The following is a 26,594-nucleotide window of genomic DNA, read 5'->3' as shown; positions in this document are numbered from 1 at the left end:
GCTAAGGTTGGCAGTGCTTAAAGCGGCAGGTAAATCCACTTAGCTGGGCTACTCAGTGCTTAGCAGTCATATTTACACAATGCTTATACCTGGTAAGCAGAGCTGTGCAATGCTTAGCATTGCTTATTTTTTATTTTATAGACTATTTGCTGTATGGGATTGATTCATCACTCATTGCAAATTATACATTTGTTTACTGTCCCTGACATCCCCCAATGTGCTTTCATTACATGTATTTAGGTGTGACTATACTGTATGGGGCACTTGTGTTTATATGGGGGTTTCACAACTTTATTAAACTGATGCCTCACATTTGGACCTACTACAGTACTTTGGTTAACAAATATATGTTATTTGGTAGATAATTATAAAAAAAAAAAATGTATGTACTGCTTTCACATGTATAATGCAAATTGGTTACAGTGGGGATTGAACCAGAAATAGCTGTTTACAAAGCATACACTCTAACCACTGCACTATTGCAGTACTGTTTATGCTGGATGTCTCTTGTTATTTAGCTTCTTGTGCTGTTTAAGCTGGACTAAGCATAGCTAAGCAATGGGCCCACCCGCGCAGCTATGTTTAAACTTTATTGCATGTATAAAAAAAAATGTATTTGTTGTGTTTTTTATTTGTACCCTTCAGAATATCCATGCTAATGCTGAACCTGTTATTCTATCAACTTTCTGTTTTCTGGGACGATTGTCCCTTATAGCTTTGTCCACATTCCTTACTCTGATGGGTTGGGAGGTGTGCGCTATGTGTTTATGCTAGATCTGTTATTCAATCAACTTTTGCATTGGTAGGGACGATTGTCTCTTATGACTTTGACCAGATTTTTTATCCTGATGGGTTGGGGGTGTTATGAGCATTCTTGCTCATTTTAAATTGCCGAATGGCAATTCTGGTATGCAGGGAGTGTGTGTATTGTGTAAGCACTGCTCTCAAACACATCCCCTGCACTCGTACACAGAACCATGTCTGTTTAACAGCACGGCAGCACACCTTCATGAATATGCATGGTGTGCTGCTGTGCTGTACTGAAACGGTACCTTCCATGCAGGAATAAGCTATTCCTGCATGGAAGTTTGCTGAATCCCAGGACATGTCTTTTCAAGGCTTGGCAGTACTTGTTTATGATGTCAGTGTGCTTACTAAGAGACAAGAAGCACCAAAATTCAGTGAGCATTGTTACTCAGTTTGCACCCACCTCTTCTTCCTCTTATGATTTGGTTGAAAGGATGGTTCGTTTATGAAAGAAAACTAGCTGGAAAGTTACAATGCTAAGAAGTCCGCAGAGTTCATAGAAAACCCACAGCATCCTGGACTTTCAGGTAGGATTTTTTCTTTTGTTACTTAAAAGATTTATGTACCTTTCATCACCGGTTACAGCTCTTAATTTATTTTCTCAGGAATCAGTGACAAAGCCTGGAATATTTTTTAAATATTGCTCTAATTCACTTAGAAAGTTAATAGAGCAACATCAGTTGTTTGGAATTACTGACTGACTGTATGCCTCTCAACTTCTTTGGTCAAGAATTCCAGACAAGGGCAAAAATAATGGTGGGACAAAGGATCAAAATGAGGGACATTTTTTAAATATTATTCTAATTCTCTCAAAAAGTTAATACAGCAACAGTTTTACTCTAAGTCACTTAAAAAGTTAATAGAACTATCTGTATTTTCTGAACAATGGAGTATGAAACTCTACAACTGGCATTATTAACTGAAAGTAATCCTCAGTAATCGACCAGAAAATCAAAAAAAATATGAGGGACCGAGCAAAATATGAGAAAAAATCAGGGTTCGGTTGTATGAACAGCAGGTAGAAAACAGCTGCTCCTCTGTAGAATGAAGAGTTTTAAAATAAGTTAGACGCTTTGTTCTGTAACACTTTCTGTGTGGCAAAGTGAAGTTCTAACAACTTTTAAGATCTGTTTTACATTCTGCCATTGTTCCATGCCTGTTGGCACTGTCCGCTATTAGATCCTAGCATGAGACCTGATCTTAACAGTACTAGGATGTCCGTAACAAGCTTTTGTGTGCACCCTTCATACTGCTAAGATTGGGTTTCTTGCTCTGGATGTGCTTAGTATGTTTATCTTCTTCCTGATTTCAGAGCATAATCCTTGCGCTCCTTGCACTATATTACAGTAAGTGGTGCGAATGTCATAACAGCATTTTAGGAAATATGTGTACCAGGAAACATCTGATACCATTTCATCAATGCTCAAAATATGCCATTTTTAGAGTTTAGTAATTGTAACCATAATGGAACTTGGTAAACACCTCTTCCAACCGTGAAGATGAGTTAACTTAAATAATTTCTTCTGTGTGTTATGGAGGGCTCTTAGAGCAGCTGCTTACTGTTGTATGACTACAAGGTGACCCTATGTTTATGTGATTGTTGGCTATTCAGCAGGTATAATAAGCAATGCTTACACTGTTCTTTGACATCTTAATCCAATCTAACCACAATTATAATTATGTGTAGATATTAGCTGATAATGGGTATATAATCTGTAAAGTAGCTCACACTAGGTATCAGAATTATGTAAATAATGCCAAAGTTTAATAAGACTGCTTCTGCATCCAGGAAATAACTCCTTATACATGTTAGAAAAGAACAGTTATACTGTATTAAAAACTCATTTTAAAGCATGTTTTGTGCTGTGGTATACATTTGCCTTTAGACCTGGTTCAGCAAGTATTATCCTGGTAAGAAAAGCAGTGCTGCTATTGTAGTATGCTTTTAACTGACCTGTGTGCTCACAGTGTATTTGAGGATGTCAAAGCTGTACTTAGCTGAGCTGTAACTACACAAGCATGCCCAAGGATATATACATGGACTTGACCTCAAAACATAATTCCCATTATCCACAGATGCACACTATTAAGAACTATTTTTGATAGATCCATGTATTTATGTATTTCTGGTTTTCTCAAAAAATATATATGTTAGAAGTGTGCTACCTTTGACACTATCATTATGTGTTAGACTTTTGTAGTGCAAAACAGTATTCAAATGTGCATAGTTGCACACTTGCAGACACTTGAACATAGTTGTGGGCACTTGTGCACTGTTGCAGAGACGTGTATGGCTGTGAAGAGTTAAAGACAGCTGTTGCTGAACAGACTTGCAAACAGTGCCCTATGCATCTAGCGTATAGTTCTGCTCTTGTTGTAGAGATACTAAATGCTGCCCCATTTCACTTACTTGTCTGTCATTACAGCATCTGATCCAGATTGCTGGAAAAAGTAAACTGTCACACTTACTTGTACTTGTCTGTTATTCTGGCATCCAGGCCTGTAAACTATTCCATTACTGTATTTTTATTTACTCCCTGTTTGCTGACCAGGTTAGTCCCACTAGGCTTGTGTCCCTTTTTAGAAGAGACATGAAATGGCATGCATACTGATTAGAGGAAATTTGGCCAGGGCACTGTGGTACTTATCCTACTGTTTGGAGTGGCAAGATGGTGCCAGAGGGCTGCTACTGCAGTTCCAGAAATCGAGGGGGGAGGAGCATGAGGTGGACAGTAAAAGAGAAGCAGCAGAAAAGTTTTTGGTGGAAGGAGAAAGGGAGGAAATGGTTGTTACAGAACTTAAATGTAGAGGTTTGGAGACACCTGAGTTGATAAACCAGAATGAACTGAAGAATGGTAATGAAGCAAAATGGAGTGACATGTCTGAGCATGTTTTACAGGAAGATACAAGAGAAGAATCAAAGACTGGAACAGCAGCTGATGAAGTGGATAACTCAAGTCATTCCTGTCTGGTGGAATGGCTGGTTTTAAGGGTTTAGCTTTGCAACAGGGTAATTTGTTGAAATAAAAGAGAATGATATATGCAGAAGCAAAAAGGCAAGCCAAGGAAACAAGAAGAGGTTATAGATAAAGAGCAATGGCAGAAATTTGCAGAGATTCAGCAGCCATAGAAAATATGTTCCTTAAAAGATATGACATTTTGGACCTAATTATCTTACATTTAAGGATTAATCTCACATACATAAGGGCATTTAATCCATTCAGGAGAAGATTTTTGCAAAGTAACATTTGAAAATTTTGCTTTATTAGAAAAAAATATGTCAGAAACTAAAATAAATTGTAGTACCATTGAAAGACATTTTATTTCACAGTTTGGGACTACAATTAAAAGAAGTGTGCAGTTTAGATCTTTGGACATAGAAGAAAATGAGTTCAAAGCTTTTTGCTTTTCAAGGTGTAATAAAGTACATGACATTAAAAACATATAATGGAAGGAATGTGCAGACTAGGGGATAGGAAGTATGGGTGATGATGTTAATAAAGGGAGAATTCAACATATAGCAAATATTATTGTGAATGCAAGATGGAAATTACTTCGTATTGGGGGTATTCTGAAACTTGTAACCTTTGCACTGATGAAAATCATTTAGTACAAAACTGCAATAAAGGAAGGTGCAGACAAATTGGGGAGAGGGGACATACTGTAAGAAATCATAAGCCATTCTGTAGAGAATGTGAAGAATCTGAGGTTTTATTGTCACATAATTAAAATAGAAAGATTAGATGAAGCTTCAGAAGAAAGACAAACTGAAGATATTGAATAAAATGTTGAAAGAGAATGTGCTATGCAAATGGGAATAATGAAGTATGACTTGAGAATTTATGGATGGTTAGAGAAGAAATTAAATTAAGATACAAGAAAACAGATTTGGAATTCTAGATAGTAATGATGAAGAAGAAGAAGATGGAGATTTGGATATGGGAATAACAAGAACAAGAACAAAATGATGAAAAGTCAGTAGGTGGGAGATGTAAGAGACAGAAAAGAAAAAGAAAAATTGGATGCAAGAAAATAAAAAGGAAAAATGATGACACAGAATTTAGCATTAAATACTAATAGAATTAAACTGATATTAGAAGTTCATAGGTAGCAGAAAGGTAAAAAAACATATAAGAAGAAGAATGGATGTTTTCTATTTGTTGGATACCAGACAAGGACAGATGGAAGAGATATGAAGCAATATCAAAGGAGAAAGAATATTTGGTTAGTAGTAAATATGACATGTTCAGGGATAAGAGTTTTTATATATAACTATGAGGTACAGATACTAGATTCTACAACAATTATAATAATGCCAAGAGGGTAGTAGTATACAACGAGGATGAAGAAAAACTTAGATTAGTGGTGATGAAAAAAGAAAAGAGTATGTACTTCTGAATATGTCCATAATGATGATAGATGATTTTAACTGCAATTTAATAAAGAAAAACGATATTAAGATGCTGAGAGAGGTTATACAGCGTGGTGATTTAAAGATAGAAAGTAAAATAGAATGATCATATAGAAAGGGAATTTTAAAGACTGAAATTGATTGTACAGTATACACAAAGATATGAAAATGATAGTGGGGCATAGAAGTAGCTGTATTTTTGAATCATAGAGCAATATGGGATAGATTAGGAGAAGATTTAGAAACAATAAATAATGGGAAAGGAGTTAAGAGATTAACTGTGATTTTACAGAGAATGAAGAAATAAAAAAAGGAGAAAGACTATTGCCAAATCATATGACAATGAGACCTTTTTATAAGGAATGGACACATTGTGGATTGGTATATAATCCAAGGTATAAACAATTTCATATAGAAATGGAAGGGAGGATGAATCAAAAAGTAAGGAGTATAAAGTGATAATACAGCGTATAAGAAAGAAAACAGAACAGGGTAGTGGAAATAAGGAGACAGAAAGAGAGATGTATGTGAAGAAAACAGAGAAAGTAAAAGCATTGTTATACATTCACAATTATTTTTAAAAGGAAAGAAAGAGGAGGTTTCACCTTATTTATGGAAGGAAGTTAAAAAAGAGAGAGAGAAATGGAGGTAATAAGGGATGAGAAAGGTGAGGTAAAAGTAAGCAAAGTGAGATTATGTATTCAGTGGAACAATTTGTAAAATATATAAGAAATAAAAAGTACAAGAATAAGAAGACTGGAAAGCTGAAAGAATATCTGAACATTTGAATAAATTTCTAGAAGAATAAATTAGAATGGAAGAACTAGAAAAAGTAATAAAAGAAGGAAAGAAGATATTACATGAATGGATAAAGGAAGGTATAACGGAAGCAGAAATATGTGGATGGTTATCAAATTTATATGGAAGAAGAACAATGAAAGAAAAGATATAATAACTGGAGACTAATAATATTAGGTAATACAGATGATAAAATATTTATGTAAACATTACAGATAAGAATGTGAAAGGTATTGGATGAGGTTTTAGGGGGTGATATTTATGGAGTAAAAGGAAAAAGGGAAAGAAGCATTAAAGTGACTTGTTGCTATTCATAATTTCATGGTTGTTTTATTGTCATATTTTTTCACAACTGTTTCATGGTTTGCAATCATTTTCCCCTTTTTCTTTTCTTTTTCTGCATGTGACACTCAACCTCCTTGTAATTTTCTGTGGAATGTCGTCTGTCCTTTGATGTCATGTAAAGGATTCCACTAAAGCTGTCAGCTTACTACGTAAAAACAATTCAGAGGACTGGGGTGTTTTACTTTAGTGATAGCAGTGATGTCCAAGTTTTTGATTTAACTTCTGATGTTAGAGTGTTAAGTCTTTACAATGATGACCGCTATTTTGAGTTCAGCAGGAAATTTAAATGTATGTGATATTGATACTGATGAGGCTGTGAGGTCTTACACACACACACACACACACACACACACACACACACACACACACACGCACACACACGCACACACACGCATACACACGCACTCACACACACACACACACGCACACACACACACACACACACACACACACACACACACACACACACACACACGCACACACTGCAGTTGCTTTTGGACAAAGGATTGGGATTTGTTGCATTACTTGAATTCTTATGTATGCAATGTGAATTTTGAAGAAAATGTAGTATAAAATTAAAAGATAGTATGTAGTGCAGTTTATGAGAGAACAAAGTCTTATTCTTGAACCTATCTGGATAGTGATAGAGGGTGAAATGACAGTCCTGGCAGTAGATCATATTGATGAATTGTGATGTGTACTTGGGAGTCACTTATAAAGTATGCAGCAGTATTGTTTTAAAGTTCTATATGTGCGTATGAAAACCCAGTCAGGGACAATCTGCAATATTCTGGACAGTTGAGAGGTATGCCCAGCACAACTAACATCATATCTTGGCTCAGATGCCTGAAAACAATATATGCACGAGTAAATATCTTCACATTAACAAAATTCATTCTTAATAGCATTTTTAAAATTAATGAGGCAAGAAGCATGAGGTTACAGGCAGTATAAGACAAATGCAACCCATTTTACCATTATACAAACATAATGGAAAGTCCTTAAAAGGTAGTGCCATGCAAAAGAGTAAAACACCCAGTGGAATACTGATTGGATTACAGAACTGATCCTGTTGCAGTTGGTGAAAATAAAAAAAATAGGAGCATGCCTCTAAAAAAAAAAAAAAAAACTGCCACTTTCAACATTTCCAGCTCTATATATCACTGTTTACCTAACGTCATGGTAGGATGGGGGTGGGAGCAGAGTTTCACAGAAAAATATGCTTCAAAGATCCAGTGGAAGCTCTGTCTTGTCACTTTTACCTAGGAAATAAACAATTCCACTAAAGTACCACTGCAGTAAGTAATGCTATAGCAACACATGCAAAACAAAACTGGAACACTTAGAAAAGTATGTCCAATCACTTTGATAATAGTGAAATAAGTGGTTGAGATGATAGTAAAAAAAAATGAAGTTGTTGCTAACATGACATAGCAAAACTTTTCCTAGAGCCAGTCATGAAGCCATGATAAACATTTTATAAGTTTGTAGGACAGGAGAAGGAACAATTAATGTAATAAAGAAATTCTATGAAAAATCATGGGTCAGAGTTATGGTACACAAGTGGCTAGGCCAAGAGATAATGGAGGAATAAAGCAGGATTCCCCACTGAGTATGTGTTTGGTTGTTTTAGTTATGAATGCAATAATTATAAACATGTATGTGTGGGATGGAAGAGGCAAAATGGCAGATGGAAAAAGGGCCGGCAATACCATTATGTTTGTCATAATCAGCTGATTTGGACTTTATAGGAAAAAATAAGAAATGGGTAAGTTGTAATAATAATAGAAAAGATGTTAAAAAGAACTGGATTTCAGTTAAATAAGATGAAGTATAAAGAATTTGGTGAGGTAAAAAGAATAAGTGGAATACATTTTCCAAGAAAAAAGTATAGGTATATGGAATCTGGGTAGTATGGAAGAAGAATAAATCAATAGATAGATATAATGGAAGAAATAAAAAGGTTATTGCTTTGGTGGAGAAGCTTTTAGTTATCATTTAAAAAAGTATACATGTTGAGCTCATATGCTTTAGGAAAGTTAATCTACATGGGGGGACTATACCGAAATGGAAAAAGAGTTATTGGAAACTTTTTTCAATTTTATCTGGAGTTCAAGATTAATCTAGTAAGAAGAAGGGTAATATATAAGAAAAAAAGAAAAAGGTGGTTTAAGTCTAGAAAATCTAGTGGTGTATGTAGTGTATATAAACCTAATTTGGGTAATGAAACAGTGTAAAGAATGATAAAATAGAATGGCATGGGAAATCTTTTATCCTAAATATAAGGAAGTATGAAAATGTAAAAATGGAGTTGAAAGGAAAAGGAATTATTTTGCAAGGAATATATAAATAAGATTAGATTATGGAAGATAAAAAAGGGATGAAGCTGATGGAGATACAAAAGACTGGTATAATATGATTTTGGAAAATATTATCTGATATACCCATGGAGAGAATTAAAAGAGGATGGAAAAAGTTCTAAAAGAAGGAAAGGTTTGACAAGTTTTATGAAGCGAGAGACTTTTTGCTGGAGAATTTTATTAGGTCAATTACCAATTAAAGATACAATGTATGGAAGAAAGGAAGTTTACTGACTGTGATAACCTACAAAACATTTCCTCTTGGATTGTAAAAGAAATTATAGTTTTCGGGGAAGAATAAGAATGAATATAAGTGGGAATGTTTCAAAAATTTAAGTATGGTCATAATACTATATGGAAGCTAAGAAAAAGAAAGAAATAATGATATTGATAAATGGAATAAAATATTGTTAGTGACAATGTTGTCATTATGGAAAAGAATGTGTGATGTTTTGCTATTACATAATGAAAAGAGAGAAGATGGAGATGTATTAGGTGAAATAAGAAGATGGCTGTGGAAAAAGAGTGGGGATGGTACAGAGAATTAAGAAGTAAAAGTTATGAATTTTTTTGGCTTTAGTGTAAATCAGTTAATTATGATGGAACAAGTGAAAGTGTAAAATACATGAAGAATGTCTAAATCATGTAAAGTATGTATTGACATAAGTTGTATAAGTAATGCAACCCGCCTACTCTTTTTTTATATATAATTACCATTGGATCTTTTACATCCACCCGAACTACAACCAACTCAGGTAGATGGGACCTCAGTTTGACATCTCATCTGAAGGGTGGCACAGCTAGAGGTGCAATACCTCCTTATGTTGCACTGTAGCATCAGTATTGAAAAATGAATTAAATTACCAGGTGTGTGAATAGAACCTACAGTCTCCTGATTTTCCAGCACCAAAGGCAAGTATGTAACCTGTTGAGCCACTACCAACTGTAATGGATGCGAACTAGTTTTACTTTTCTACTGTTGTGGCATCCTTAGTCTACAGATAGGTGTTGCTGCTAGTATCTAGAAAGTTGTTACCGTTACCATTACTGATTCTTTATCACCATTTGTTGCTGGTGATTACATTGTAATTGAAACTGTTTGCTGTTGTGGCACCAAGCCTGTTTACTAGTAATCATATTGCATTCACAGACTTGCTGCAGCAATTGTTATACTGTGTTTTTAACTGCTGCTTCTGATTCACTGTGATTACAGCCTTCTATTCTATTTGCCATTCCGCTGGTAGTGACTAACTCTGATACAACCCTCTGCTGTTGTGTAAACCATGCCAAAGTGCTTAACAATTATACTTCTTTGAAACCATTTTCCAAGATTGCCCTCAATGAAATTGTAATTTCATTATTGCTGCTGTTACTCATTGTGTTGCAACTCCTTTGTTATGTAAATGGAGTCAGACTCAAAGTTGTAAAAATCCAAGCCTGACTTCAGCTGTTATTGTCTGATGCTTACTGACAGCTGTTTGCTGCTTCCACTAAATGAGTGTATATGTAAGAGGTAGAAGCATTTACCAACTGTGGAGGATGGGTACTCATCCCTCCAGGTTGCCAGTACTGACATCCACCTCATAAACCACCTTGTCCTAAATCAGCAAATAAGCCATCTTACACTGAGGTGCAAAAGAAATCCTTGCCCAAAGCTCAAAGGCCTCCAAGATGTATGTTGCATATACAGGGCATTTACCCTCACACTTTAAAGAAAACAGCAGCTGTAGACACAACAAAGAAGAAGAGTAAATGGAGGTAACAAGCTAACAAGCTAACTCCTGTAATGCAGCAAGGTTGAGCCAACATATCTGCTAACATCTTAGTCACAGGTGACTCAACAGTGAGATACACAGATGCACCACTCTCCAGAATGTACAAAGACAGGGTGATGGTTAGCTATATTTCAGGGGGCTAGGAGACATCATGTCACTAGACCCCAAAGCTCTCTTCACTGAAGAGACACATATGACTTGGTCATTGTGCACATGGGAGTGAATGACTTGAAACACTCCTTTTGTGCACATGGGAGTGAATGACTTGAAACACTCCTTTTGTGCACTTGGGAGTAAACGACTTGAGACACTCCTCTTGTGCACATGGGAGTGAACGTCTTGAGACACTCCTCATTGGATCATATGAAAGAGGACATGGTAGAATTCTTAGAACAAACATCTGAAATGTTTTTTTTTTCTTTCTTCTGTAGTGCCTCTTTTAGGTAAGGTTAGTTTCCTCAAACTACCAGTAGAATCTTACAAAATCAAGACTATATAAGGTAGCACTACTTAATGCTAGACACCTAAATACGAAGGTCAGATCTTTCTGATCCTAAAAAATATAAATATCTGCATAGTTAATGAAACATGATTTCAGTACTGTGACAGCATATCTGCAGTGGAGGGTTTCAATGCCTACCACTCTTTAAGACCCACTGCCAAAAATTACTGTGTTGTTGAAGAGGGTATATCTGTTTGTTTAAGAGGCCAGATCATGTTTAGTTTCATAAGGCAGGACAATAACCTTGAACTATTCCATGTCCTTCCTACTGTCAATAAAAATCTATAACACATCACTGTCAATGACCATTCCCCCTCCATGTCCCCTGCAACCCAAAAGGATTAGTGAAAAAAACTGGAGTCCCTCCCCTCTGCACCTAAGGCTATTCTCCTGTGGGATTTCAACTATACTTCTGTTAAATGAGAAATGTGTACTACCACAAATAAGGATGCGCAATACTTACTAGATTTCATAAATGCGAGCTCCTAAGACCAACTGGTTCATGTCCCAAACAGGGGATCAAAAATACTGGATAAAGTCCTTATCAATGTAACCTCATTCTGCTTTACACTTGTAGGTGCACCATCACTGGTCAAATCTGACCACCATTCAGTAGTATTAACTATAAGAGAAAAACCTGATTTACCATTAAACCATCTGTCTTTACAGACTATTCTAAGGCAAATATATTACAGCACATCCCTTCCATCGATGATCCCATCTCAAACACTGCTACAGTCCACAGTTTCTATGCTCAGCTAAAAACATGTATCAAGGCAGCAATTCCCACAGACATAAATATAATATCAAGTTGAGTAATAAAGGCCAGTGGTGGAACCCTAGTAGACACAGACTGTTCAATTAGAGAAAGAAATGTACTGCCCATGATAACAAACTTTAATACTCCAATTTGTAAAAGTGAACTCAAAAAGGTTAACAAAAAACTCAGAAGCAAAATCAAATCCTTCAAGGCAAAAAATCAACTGAAAACTGCTACCTATATTTAGGACAACCACTAAGTCTCTTTGAACTATGTCAGAAAACTTATAAGCAATATTTAGCAATGCACTGAGCTAATACATAACAACACTTACACATCCCCAGAAGACACAGCAATGTATTAGCTGATAATTTATACCCTTATCTACTGTTAAATTTCTCTCACATATTGACGTGCACTCATCCTCATATTACTTCAGATCAAGTCCTGAGGGCTCTCTCTAAGGCCAAAAACACTACCTCCAAGGGTCCAGACAATATTCCAGGCTGCCGTCTTGTCAGCACCAGGTATAGCCTTATAGATGTGGTATTGAACCTATTCAGTCACAGCCTCTCCACTGAATTTTGCCAGATGCTTGGAGAACTGGTGCAGTCACCCCACTCCACAAGACAGGAGTGACATCTCAAAAACAACAAACAAATAGTCTGAAAAGACTAAAAAATGAGAAAAAAAAACAACAGGATTGACATCTCACTCTGGAAACTACAGATCTTCAGGAGAACTTAACACATAAAAAACAAATGGCACCTGAACTATGGCCTTAAGCTAAATGCCAAGAAATACAGTATTGTGTCTTTTGGCAAACATGGTTACTCATGCACCTACTACATAGATGACATCTCTTTAAAAACTGATAAAGTTATCGAGGACCTGGGCACTTTCATTGGCAATGAACTATCCTTGACCACCATGTATCCATTGTTGTTAGGAATCCTTCTATCTAGCCAGACTGATTATCAGAGGTATATCTTCTAGGTCAAGTGAAGTTATCATCCCTTGCTACTTCTCCTTCATCAGACCCATAATAGAATATAAAGCTCCTTTCAGTACATACTTGTCTAAACATATGACTCTAATCAAAAGACCCCAGTATCAGGGGGCATGTCTTCCTTTGTTACATAGATCACCCTATTACAGACTCTGGAGGGGGAACTCTACCTTTTCTACATAGCCTCAAAGGATCCAGTCCTATGTAACCTCGTATACATACACAAAAGAAACAATATCCTAAATATCTGCTCAAATGAACTAAAATTTCATAGGGGTATAATTAGGACCTACTGATAAGGCAGATATCTCTTGCTTACAATCCGCCTTTTATGGAACAGAATTCCCTTTGACATAAAGCAAAAAAGCTCTCTGACTCTCTTTATGGTAACCTGGACAAATTTATGTGAAACTGTAAATTCACCCCTGGTTTGGACCCTCAAGCCCTGACTGAAAGGAGATGAATTAGGTAGCTGTTATTCATGCAGTAGGGTAGTGTCAAACTGGAGATCTTAAATTTAGTCTACGAATGATCTACCTGATCAGCAGCTTAGTATGAACCTATGATCCTATAAATTAAACAACTAAAAAGCCTATGGACTATCTAAAATGTGTCTGTTGCACAGAAAATGCTTATGCCCACTGTTCCATATAAACTGCATGCTTGCATGGCTGTGCACACCCAAAAGGGACTCCTGCACACATCTAATATATGGTGGTACACCCATCAAAGATCTTAATGCCATGTATGGCTTACAGCATTCACTGTCATATGATAATCGTTGAAAGACTGCTGTATATGGTTGAAAAACTACTTAATAACAACTTGTGTAATTGCAGACATCTTTTTACTTTTTTGTTTGGATGCAATTTAGAAATCAACCATTACCATTCTGAGCTTCCTTATCAAGCATCTATAATTAAATTTACTGAAGGCTTTCTGACATCACTTTTACAACAATGCTGGGTGCTGTCATTCTGGAGACTACCTACAAACAATACAAGCTGCTTGCTCAGTTCATTTCTGTTTTGATGCACTCTTTGTACCTGTTCATAGGCATTTGTTACTCTAGTTTTACACTGCTGTATTGGAAGTTTAATACTGCAGTCACTAACCTGCTTTGTATGTATTTTATATCCTATGATGGCTACTCCTTGATGTTACAATTGCTGATTAGGTATTGTTGCAGTCCTGTGAAAATATACAGTTAATAACATTGATAAATATTTGTTTTATACAGACAGATTAGCAACTTCTCAACCTCTAAAGATCCATTAGTCCTTTGGTCAGTATTGATATAATTTAAAAGTATGCAGGAAGCTCCAGAAGGAAAAGGTCCTCACCTACGTTCCATGATTACATATTTAATCATTCAGCATACCGTCTTTTAAGGAATTCCAATATCGTCTAACACTGATGAATGCAGACTAGCAGCTAGTGTCATCATAACTTGTATATAAGCTTGATGGCATTTTTTTATCCCTAATCAAGTGATAAATCATAAAGGGCAGATGAGCTATGAGTGTTTTTTTCCCTACAGTTTACAAGACGTTTTTGCTAATGTGCATATAAGTCATACTGTATTGTTCAGACACACCAAGATCAAGATCACAATTTTTTTCCAACAGTATATCCTTACAAAAAAAGCTGATAGCTCCATGGTAGAACAGCTTGAACTCATAAGCCAAAGCCAGTAGTAATTGTAAATGATCTACACATCCAGACAGGTCTGAATGCTATAAAGCCTTTTTATTTTGTTCTTCTCTTACATTGCACAGCATCTTTATTTATCTTTGTGTTTCATATAAAATTAAAGGGTCAATTGAGAGAGCCTAAATATGCTTATTAACTTAATTAGTGTAGTAGTTCAACAATCAATATACTTGGTTTTGTTGCTGGAAGCTGAGGGGAATGTCTCATTCGAGGTGTTTGGATTCATTGTCTAACACTGACACTTTATTGTAACATAATGGGGGTGCTGCACTCCTGAACTGCCATCGTTTGAAGAAATGTTGAACTAAGGACCCATCTAACTGAGTAGGTGGTGACTAAGGTTATAAAAGCTTGCATACCTTTGTCACAACTTCTTTAAAAGAATGCCTTCATTAATACAGTTAAAACAATATATATTACAGATTTAGTAAAACAGATAAATAAATAAATGACTAGCTATATAAATGACACAGATGCATATCATTCATTTAATCATTGCATCATTTGTTTAATATCTGTATCAACAGGCCTTCCTTAAAGCACCCTACTTTTATTCTTTTTGCCTGTACCATCTTGTATTATTGCCAGACCAGACCTCTGCATCTTAATACTTCTTGCCCTGTACTTTTCCATTATGTCCCATACACATTTCAGTAATACTTTGTCAAGTTTGTCCTCTTTACTCTTGTTAATCCACCTATAAAAACATATTTTATCATTTCCATACTCATTTCTTTAAACCCTTGCAGTCCTATTATATTATCCACTTTATTCCAAAATTTCTCAGCTGCATATGTTCTAAGAAAATATGCCCAGAATTTTCTTCAGTATTACATCTCATCCTTAATCTGCTTATATTTAATTCTCATTTAACTGTCATTTTTCATAATGATAGCCTCCAAATCTGGTCCTTTAGTTGCATCATTCCTTTAAATGTTGCCTTCCTTCTTTTAACTGCTTTTACAACTTCAGTTTGTAACCCTGCCCACAGAGCAATACAATAAAATTGTTTATTTAGTTATACCATCTTCTCCTATAATTTCCAGTAGTTTTATATTTAGATTCAATAAATGTATCTTCCTTCTATAATCATATGCTACTAAATTCTTTCAAGTCTCTTAATTTTATTATTTCTAAAACATTCCAAATATTTAGCATACTTTTCCTAACAATGTCTCTCTCTCACACAAAATAAAACATGCAGTGATGCTAATAATAATATGATTTTAAAAGCCATAACCTGTGTCTTTTATGTGAGAGATGTAATTATACTATGAAATTAAAGGAAAGACTCTTACATAAGGACAAATCGAATGCCAACTTGACAAAATCTTGTTTATGAAGTCATGACACAGAAAAGAATAAAGAAGACTATGGAACCACAACACAAACACATTAGCACATTATATACCCCCCAATATATATATATATATATATATATATCTGTGTGTATGTGTGTGTGTGTGTGTGTGTGTGTGTGTGTGTGTGTACACACACACACACACACACACACACACTCACACAGATATATATATATATATATATATATATATGGGTCACCTTTAAAATCTCGAACTCGCGTTTGCCCGAAACGGAATCCGACGGGACGAGAATACCGAAAACGCAGATGACCGAAAAGGTGAGAACCCGACGGACTCGGTAAGTGTGCGATCGAGTGAGGGATTTAGTGTTAGGGAGCGGACAGGTAAGTGTGCGATAGTGAAGGACTGTGGGTTAGGGGTGGGTTAAGTGAGTTAGGGTTAGGGTGCAGGTAGGGTGTGTGTGCGATGGTGAGGGACTGTGGGTTAGGGGTGGGTTAAGTGAGTTAGGGTTAGGGTGCAGGTAGGGTGTGTGTGCGATAGCGAGGGACTGTGGATTTAGGGGTGGGTAAGTGAGTTAGGGTTAGGGTGCAGGTAGGGTAAGTGTGCGGTAGTGTCGGACCTTAGGGTTAGGGTTTGGGTTAGGGATAGTGCATATGTTATGTAGTGTACTGTGTTGTTTACGTGTAGTGTGTTGGTGTAATGGTTTTCGGTGTTTTGCGTTGTCGGCGTTTTATGTTGTCGGTCTTTTCGTTTCGGTCATTAGTGTGTCGGGCAAACGCGGTTTTGAGGTTTTAAAGGTGATCCATATATATATATATATATATATATATATATATATATATATATATATATATATATCAAGGTTAGTTGATACCTGGGCAATGTCCCTATTTTGATCTCCTCATCCATTCTGAGGAGAAAAAAGGGCTAATGATTATCAACTAACTCAAACATGCTGCCCCTGTCATAACACCTTCCCAACCACTCTGTTTCTGAACTATCTACTACCCTCCTAATCTACTTTCCTGAACTATTTTCCACTATTTGTCTTTTTAATAATTAACAAGAGAAATTCTACTAGCATTACCCCTCTAGAGAAATTATTTTATTATTTTTTTCTTTCCAAACTATTCTTTCAAATTAGCCATCTGTTTTACATTACCCAAATGTAACTAATAGACACAATCTTCCGAGTAACTCAGTATCCTTGGATTATATTTATTTAGGTACTTGCTCATGTATAAAATGAGTTTTCTATAAATGTATTATGCTGTGTTAATGTATTAGCCACCTTTATATCATTACATTGCTATATTCAAAGAGTGTATTCTATATATGCTATGTTATAACTGGCTCATGGAGCTTTTCTTCCTGGACCTCTACTGAAAAAGTGTTATATATCCAGTCAGACTTCCTAGTAAACAAATGCAATAAACAAAACAAACAAGCAACTAAGTCCTCTCAAAGCTGAAGGGTAGAAAATCATCCACACAAAGTTGCAGACCAAAATAAAAAAAAAAAAACAGAGCCACCTGGGACATTATGATGCTGACCATGCAGTGTACATGGCATATCTTGATTTGGCTAAGGTCTTCACCACCATTCCCCATGCTGGTATTATACAAATACTAAATGCCTTAAAAATTAATTTACCCATATGTGTTAAGGTAGATAAACTGGCTGAATAACAGAACATATGTAGCGTGACTTGCAAGTGCCTCATCCGAAAGTATGAAAAGTGACCACTGGTGTCTTTCAGGTCTTACTGCCATGACCCTTCCTTTTTGCTATTTGCTTCTTAAATCTCCAAGCAGACAGCTATGACCTCTGGCTAACAAGGTTTGTAGACAACTGCAAACTGGGGATTGTCACCAAATGACACCCAAGATATCCCGAATTTACTCTCCCTGGTAATCTCTTGATGTACTGAAAATGGGCTCAAACTAAATGCCAAAAAGTGTAGTAGCATCACTTTTAGTATACAAACCCTTCCTTCATTATACTGTATAGACAGCAGACCACTACATAACAAAAATGTAGCTAAGAACCTAGGTACATGTGACAAAAGTTGTGAGGAAATCATTCTACCTAGCCCAGCTAATTGCCAAAGGGATATCATAAAGGTTTAATGAGGTAATAACTCTCTTAGTCTCAACATTGATCAGGTTAATTATTTCATACAATATCCCCTTTTGATTTATCTCACTAAACATATCAAACAATTAGAAAGTCCCCAAAGGTTGTTAACCAAAAAGATCACAGGCCTAAAGTGCCCCCTGCACCACCTTACACATGCACTAACTTTAACTATAACCCAAACCCTACCTCTGCCTTTAACTCTGCACATTATATGGCTGAAATCACTTTCCCCTAACAGTACTGCTATACTAGACAAAAGGGAACATACAACACAACACATGCACAACACTGAATCGATCCGCTTACCTAGTCCATACTCTAACACTAACCCTTGAACACTTGTATATTCACACCAACTGCACATTCTTGCACCACTTTTTCATTCAAACTTAATTTTCCTGCACACTACTGCTTAACTGCATTACATAAAACTAAATTCAACCATCTGTAGTTCACATAAATGAGAATTCACTCACTTGTGCATCCTCTCTTTTTTACACCCACAAAAACTTTTCAACAAAATGAGCATTAAATCCTTTGAGTCAACCCATATATGTGCATGTATATGTGTATATACATGTATAATATATATATATATGTGTGTGTATATGTGTGTGTGTGTGTGTGTGTGTGTGTGTGTGTGTGTGTGTGTGTGTGTGTGTGTGTGTGTGTGTGTGTGTGTGTGCGCGTGCGTGTGTAAGTGTGATAGTGCAATGGTGTGCTGATGCATATTACATGTAACTCTTGGTGGGCATTGCTAATAATGACTTCTAGTAGTACTTGTCTTTTATGCATTTATTTTTTGTTTAAATATTAATACTTTCAGTAAGAGATTGTGTTATTTTTCTGTACTTCTGTTTCTGCCACAAGTTGTAATGTTGTATTTGTGTATATACTTCCCGAGTACAGCATTGCTGTCCCATACTCCCATCTTGCAAAATGCATAACCTGTAATATAAAGTAGTACATTTTACTAATAAATGCTTATTTTGATCTGTACAGCAAATACAATTTATCATTAAAAACATGACCTGAAAATTGATTTTTGCTCTATTATATTGAATATGAAAATGAACCTTACTTTAGGCATAATAAATCTTTAGCCCATCATATGCTTCATCCTGACATACTCTTTAGAAAGTCCTTTTACCTACCTGTGGAATAGCTAGTGAAAAGCTCAATGCCCAAGCCACACACAACATGATCTTGTTTTTCTTCTTGGCATCTGCCATGCCAAGAGGGTTCAAAATGGCTGACTGGCGGTCCAGACTGATCACAACAGTAACAAATGCAGAGGCATACATGGATACTAACTTGAGGAACATGAGGATTCGGCAGGCCAACTCCCCTCCATACCACTGTACTGTAATGTTCCACACTGCGTCCAGTGGCATTACAATAAAAGTCACTGAAAGGTCAGCCACTGCTAGGTTCATTATCAGAATCTTCACATGAGATCTTCTTTTGTACTTTTGTAGCACTGTCCAGAGCACTGCAATATTAAAACATGCCGAGGAAATGAAGAGAATGAAAGTTATCACAACTCTCACCTTGGCAGCAGTGGAAAATGTGGGCAGAATGAACACTTCCTCATTGGTAAAGGTCATGTTGGGATGTGCAGCTGATGCCATCTCCATGTGACCACAACTGTCATTGGTGATATTGGCTTTGCAAAGCACTGAGGGAGCTGAATCATCGATCATGGCATGAAGTGTAATGTTCATCTCTGGTCAAACTGGGGCCTAAATATTCTAAGCATTCTGGGCAAATTTTCAAACATGTCACAATTTTGTAACCAGCAAACAGAAGCATACCAGCAAACGTGTTTTGTCACCATCTAATGGAAAACTATAAACAAGAAGGCAGTAACAGACATCTTTGGTTGTGAGTGCTACCAAGAGAGCCGTGCATATACCACAGATGTCCAGCTTGCTTTACAAATTCTTTATTCGTTAACATTTTGCAGATAAATAAGCTTAAATCCACCAATTTCAAATGCAGTTTGTAAGAATACTTTCTTGGTATAGTTAAATGGATCCAAGCATGACGAAGGCCATTTGAAGTTCTAGGTGACTGGACACGTCTGAAAAAGAAAACAATAATAGTAATATAATCTATAGTTAATATGCAACGCATCTTGTAATCAACTTGTATGACACCTTTTATACAAAACAACTCTCACAGCTCTTTTTACACTAATAAACTTTGTACTGACTATATGAATCAGGCAGCAGTGCTACCAGATATTATATCGGGAAACTGAGATGGGAAGGGAGAATGAGGCACTGGGGTCAGCCTCTGATAAATGCATTAAATGCTCCAAGGTGTCATCCCTTACTCTGAGTCAGAGGAGTCATGGCTGAAACAGCTTGTGTTAGTGAAAAATCAATATTTTTTCATGCAGTGCTATTGTAGAAAACACATCATGTTACACAGTGATGGTTGGAAATACTAACTTAGGAGAAGTTGCCACCCAGGAGATGTGCTCCAGATGCTTACATGACAAAAATGTATCTCAAAAGTGACTGAATTTCCAATTTGTGAAGACTAATAAGTGAATTACAGCAAACTAAAAAAAAAAAATTGAAACTTGTAAAACTTTTAAAGCTTCACTCCTCCTTGGACTCCCTGACATCAGGGCTGCATCTTCCACTCCCTCACTGTCTACATATACTAACTCAAAGACTGAGTAAGGGTAATTCTCTAAGACATCACAATTTCAGAATTAGTGTATACATAAATGTATCTACTCATTGGTGTTTACACTTTTGTCTGTCAAACACTCATGATGCAAACTTCTTTTTTATCCCAAACATCACAGTAGAGTAAAATACGCAGCTGTACTAATGGTCACTAGAGGTGGTGTTGACAAAGGCCAGTGAAAAATAAAAAGTCTAGCTGATGTCTTTCTAGGTCAGAGGATATCAGCATACTGTAAAAAAAGGTTTGTCATTCCTGAACTTTGATTTGCACAGCTATTTAATTGCAGCAATAAAATAACATAAGAGAGAAAGTGACAGAGTAAATTACTAGAAGCATAGAGTACAGAAAACATTCTGTAAACAAAGAATTATATGGTATTATACAATGACTGGCCATTAGCATTCAAAAACGTGCACGCTGATGCCAATCCCAACCAGTGTGCCCGTTGTAAATCAAAGAATATACCAACAAGAAAAGGTCTGGTCACTTGGACTTTTTGCCGTTAGTATAGCTTGTATTTTTTTTTTTTTAATACAAAATGAAAACGGAAGACATTTTACATTCAGGAGATGGCACAGACAGAAATATAAGGATAATCACGTGCGTTCTACAAAACTTAAAAATCTTACCTGATTATCCTTTTATTTTGTCTGTTCCGAATTTCCCTAACATAAAAAGTGTCCTGGGTTGTTCTTCTTTTTTTTTTTTTTTTAATTGATTATAACGAAGAAGAAGAAGCAATGGAGGTCTTCCTTTCTCCGTTGCTACCTCTTCACAGCCCTGATGTACTGGGTAAACGTTGGAGCACAAGTCACATATGCATGCGCAGTACATCAAATCAAGGCAGCAATATACCACCAGCTGCAGAAAAACAGTAATGCGCCATTATACAAAGACATTATTTAAGAAAAGTAAGTATTTTTTTTCTTAAATAATGTTATTCTATAATAGCAATTCCCGACTCCGTGGTTGTGATATATTGAAATATACCCAAGGTTGGCTTTATTTAATCACTCGAGCTTCACCCTCGTGATAAGAAGGTGTGGTCTGCACTCTTGTGGAAGGCTGGATTCTGCCCTTCTGAGCTGGGAATTTCTGGTCACAGGCTTATTGTGCCTGCTTATTTTAACTGTTTCTTTCTGAAATTGGTGCGCCTTGTTGCTGCAGCATAGACCAGATTCAGGCCTGCTGAATCTACCTTTGTTTGTATAACTTGAGCACTGACCCAAGCCATCTTTTTTTTGGAGAAGGTTCCCCTGCACCCAAGGGAGCCCGCAGGATTTTTTGCAGGGGGGTGCAAACTCAAGCCCCACCCACACAGCCCAACCCCTCTGCTGACCCCGCCCACATGGCCCCACCCCCACCCACGCAGCCATTCCAGTGTCCCATTACTTGGCTATTTTTCCCCATTTGTCATAGACACTGTTCAAATCTCTGTGTGCATACTGTTTTATGCCTTACTTCTACAATGATTACAGATATTTGGATTTCATTTACAACTTTTATTTAAAATTTTATAGCAAAAACACTGACAGACATTTACTAAACCTAAACAAAGCAATAGTCTTCCAATGAAAAGAGCCTTAGCATTAAAACTTCTCTACCTTTGAAACCGTCATTCAAAGAAAATGCATCTGGCCAGTGGCAGGGTAAGTTTACCTTTGGGCTGTTTTCAAATCATAGGCTCCTTGCACACATTTTTAGAACCATGCAAAAGTTATTTGATTCACTTTCCTGACTGCATTAGTTATACTATATAATAACTGAAGTATATTCCTTGTATAATACAGCACCACTTGTTAGAGTGTGTTTTAAATTTATAGTTCTGAACATTTTTCCTTTAAGCAAAGAAACAAGTTATATGACCCAATAATGACAGCCTGCCCAGTTCAGAACATTTCAACCGTAAAGGGCCACTCTATTCAAACTTCTGTCATACAGTCCACCAATATCAATCAATATGCAGAATCTTTGCAGAAGTAAAACTCATCTGAATAATTCCACATTAAAGAGATCTGAAACCAGTGAAGAGGTTGTTGCTAGAAAACAACTTTATATTTCAGTGTTTCATCTACAAATTCAATGCCTGCTGCCCTTGAAGAATAAATTGCCTACATTATATTATAAAATGGCAAGCTGGTATATTGCAATAGGGAATGGGTGGCAAGCTGAAAAATAGTTATTTGGCATCTCATCCAAAGGAGGACATACACCCCCTTAAATTTCAAATCTACATGTTGCGGGAGTAGAACCTGTAGCCCTCTGTATCAAGATGCAAGTATGTTACCTGCTGTGCTGCTTTAAAAATTCTATACCACAATAGTGATACCATTTGCTAAACAAAACAGTTGCACATTTTAAGCAGGCTTGGCATGAGCAGCAGTAAAATTCTCTTCCCTTGAAGCTCACAATTCCTTGAAAATGCACTTGAAAATAAATTCCACCTGCTAACTCTAGGCCATTTCATTCTCTCTAACACACACTTCAACCCCTTAAGTGCAAGAAATCTGGACAAAGCCTAAAATAAATAGGAGCAGATTATAAATGTTGCTCTCATGAACTTAGAACATTGCTAGAATAACAGTATTTATGTTAATATGCATTTTTCTAAAGGATATGACATCTAAAACTCAAATGTCTGTCATTATTTAGCAACTTAAATTATTGTCCAGATTTTTTGTCAGCCACAATCCTCCTATGTTTGCCTGCACTTCTGAAAAATAGATGCCGAACAAGAGGGGGCCCAGGACTGAGCCCTGTGGGACACCACTTGTGACCGGCTTGGAGTCTGACATAGCACCAGCAACTCTAACCCTGTGGGTTCTGTCCTTGAGCCAGTTTACAACCCATCTTGTGACATATGGGTTTACATTTAAATTTGGTGAGCTTTTCTATGATGCCTGAGTGGGGTATTGTGTCGAAAGCTTTAGCAAGGTCAAGGTAGGCTGTGTGAACTGCCTTACCCTCATCAATGGCCTTGGTGACTGTCTCAAAGAAGTCGACCAAGTTCAAGAGGCATGATCTGCCCTTTACAAAGCCGAATTGGGTAGGATCCAACATCTGTAGGTCCCCAATGTCCTTATTTATGAGTTCCATAATGATCCTCTCCATGCGACTGCCTATAAGGATTTACAGCTTTCTTTTTTATTTTTTTAAGATAGAGTTTATTTACACCAGTGTTCCACCATAAAGGTTTGATTTTAAGATTCTCTGAGTATTTGGTACAGGGCAGGCATTGCTTTCTCTAGACAACTATTTAGTTGAGAGCATAATTCATAAGTAAAAGCTTTGGCTATATTTTTAGGGTCAGTCTGGGTAGGGAAATTATCTGGGTCACTAAGCAGCTGCACACATTTTGCTTTAGACAGGTCCCTGAAAAGTTGCCTATTTGCTTGGAGGGGCACCTACAGATCTTTTATGTGAAAATCATGTGGACTGATATGACAATGGAGAATAATACCTGTGAAAGAAAACATTTAGGATATTCTGTCCCCTAGTTGGGATGTTTATCATGTGTTCTAGGTAGTTTGCATTTGCGCAGTCAAGGAAGCACTGGACATGCTCTCCATTATATATTGAAAATGAGATAGTTTATTGTAGGTTAACTAATGTTACCTAAATAAATGTATCAAGGTTTACAAGAACAGCAGTTATAGCATTAAGGCAGATATTGTGGTCTTTGAGGACACGGAGGATGATATAAACAAAATCAACTACCACTTTGTAACTAGCTATATACTGACCTGGATTGCCAAAATTTCAAAATTATTGTCACACGGTGTCTACCTTCATGGGAGGATTTCAAAGACTGACACACTCCCCCACAGCTACCTGCAAACCTGAATGCATAACCCAGGAAAAGAGGGTGGTGTTTTCACTTTTCTGAAACCAAGTGTTTTTACTACACATATGTGTGCGTATTTGAGATGCAGAAGTGACTCAATCTTAGTCATCATTTAGTTCACTTTCTGGGATTCAGAACAGCCACCTCAATGTGTTCAGTGAGTTAGAATTATGTAGATAAGAATGTTGAGTAGGCAAGATCTGCATAAAAAGGGCATTGTGGAAACAGCAAATGCTTTAGCCAGAATGGAAAAGCATTGGTAAGAGAGGTGCGGGACCATCTTTTGCAAAGCAGGAGTGTCTTTTGGTCATCCCATTCCAAAACAGACACATACCGGATCCCCCTAAAATTACATCAGCTACTAAGCCAAATTACTGAAGTCAATTATCTTGCCCTTGAATTTTGGCATTATTCTGGGTGATGGCAAGTTACCAACCAAAACTATTGTCTTTCCTGTCTCAGACACATACTTAAAGTCAACTATATCCTGCATTTCCACTAGGACAGAATGCCTAAATAATCAAAAATAGAAACCAAAGATAGATAAAGAAGTTTTAGGGGAAAATTGTTCAAGATTAGTCTAGAAAAAATACAAAATGGACTTCCTGCCCTTAGCAGCCAGGGAATGTTACATAACAAACCAAATGATGTAAACCGATAAGTTTCTTTAGAACCCGTGTGACTACATTTTTTTCTGCTTGCCAAATGTAAGAACTTAATTACTTATTTCTCGGTCCTTCAACCACATGGAGATCAAACCATGTTCCACTGTTAAGTATAAACTTACGCAAAGCATCACAAATCACGGAAAAAGGGGAAAGTGTAATTACTTCTTCCTTGCCTTTCAGTAATAACCCAAAAAATCTGAACTGCTACTGACATGCCCATCCCATGGCTATATTATATTACTCCTCAGTGCATAAACTGACATTCTGAAAAAAGCTCAAGACCCTATAGACTTGTAATAGATTTATGATCATTTGATAAGTAATGTTTGCATCCACCACACCAGCTTGCTTATCACTTAGTTATTTGGTGACGTTACCTACTCTGTAAAATGTTTTATTTCTATATACCCCTTCAACCAAAAGCCATCATTCACAAAAATTACATAATATACAAATGACTGCACTTTGTTCGCAGGTAAATTATTACAGTAGTGGTCACAGCAACTTCACCATCGGATGAACATTTTGAGGAATACAGTTCAACCGTGTGCACTTTTGTACCACAATGCTCTTGTCAAGGAACACCTACAGTAGTCCTTTCTCAAGTATTTGATTACACTGCGTCAAATGGCTGACTTAAAAACATTAGCTACTCCAAGAAATTAGATAGGCAAAACAATCGCAAAGTTTGAATGCTACTTAAACGTTTTATGCACAAAGCAAATAATCGTATTGCAGAAAGACAGAAACACAATCGCAAAGTTTGAATGCTACTTAAACGTTTTATGCACAAAGCAAATAATCGTATTGCAGAAAGACAGAAAGCAGCCACAACAGGAGAGTGTGTTCAGTGAGCCTCACGGTCTATCCTAAACTTATGGAAATGGATATAAAAGATAAACAGCGGTATATATCTGCAAGCTGAATAAACAATTAACTCACTCCACAAAGCACAGTTGCATGAAAAAGTCTACTGGCGACTAAAGACTGCAAAATCACTCCAGAAAAGTACAGGTAACATATTAGAGAACATAGAAGAAATAGATAAAGTAGGCAGGGTAACTCAAACAACACTCCAAGATCCAAACGCTACAACACCAATTTATATGCCTGGATTTTATATCCCCCTAGCAAACAAATTCCACACACACACACTTACCTTACTAAAGCTGCCCATTTCAGTTCCCGCTCCACTAAAGCGTCCCATCTTCCGGCCGTTTCGGTTCCCGCGCGCAAGAGTCCCATCTTCCGTCCGTTTCGGTTCCCACTTACTTGCAAGGGTCCCATCCTCAGTAAGGTTCTCTAAACTGTCTGTTTAGCTCCCGCGCGATGATATCACAGGCTCAGCATCCTCTAAACTGTTCAGTTCCCGCTCGCAAACGCGCGATGATGTCAGCACGCCTGCTACTGGACTTCTTAAAGAAGAACGCCTTAAAAA

The 26,594-nt window shown here is 36.8% G+C and overlaps 1 protein-coding gene across 1 annotated transcript in view; it reads right to left on the bottom strand.

The window, feature by feature from the left end:
- Nucleotides 1-26,594, bottom strand: part of LOC122808882 (gonadotropin-releasing hormone II receptor-like) — a 1,292,250-nt gene that overhangs the window by 190,406 nt on the left and 1,075,250 nt on the right. Inside the window, exon 4 of the mRNA XM_044079995.1 lies at nucleotides 19,096-20,024. Within this exon, the coding sequence (XP_043935930.1) occupies nucleotides 19,096-19,665 (570 nt within the window). The 5' untranslated portion in view covers nucleotides 19,666-20,024. The remainder of the gene's footprint in view (nucleotides 1-19,095; nucleotides 20,025-26,594) is intronic.

Source organism: Protopterus annectens, chromosome 8.part0 (genome assembly GCF_019279795.1).
Source record: "Protopterus annectens isolate FY-2018-M chromosome 8.part0, PAN1.0, whole genome shotgun sequence".
Lineage (NCBI taxonomy): Eukaryota > Metazoa > Chordata > Ceratodontiformes > Protopteridae > Protopterus > Protopterus annectens.
Note: the sequence above shows the minus strand (reverse complement) of the source record. Positions and strands in the feature narration are given on the sequence as shown.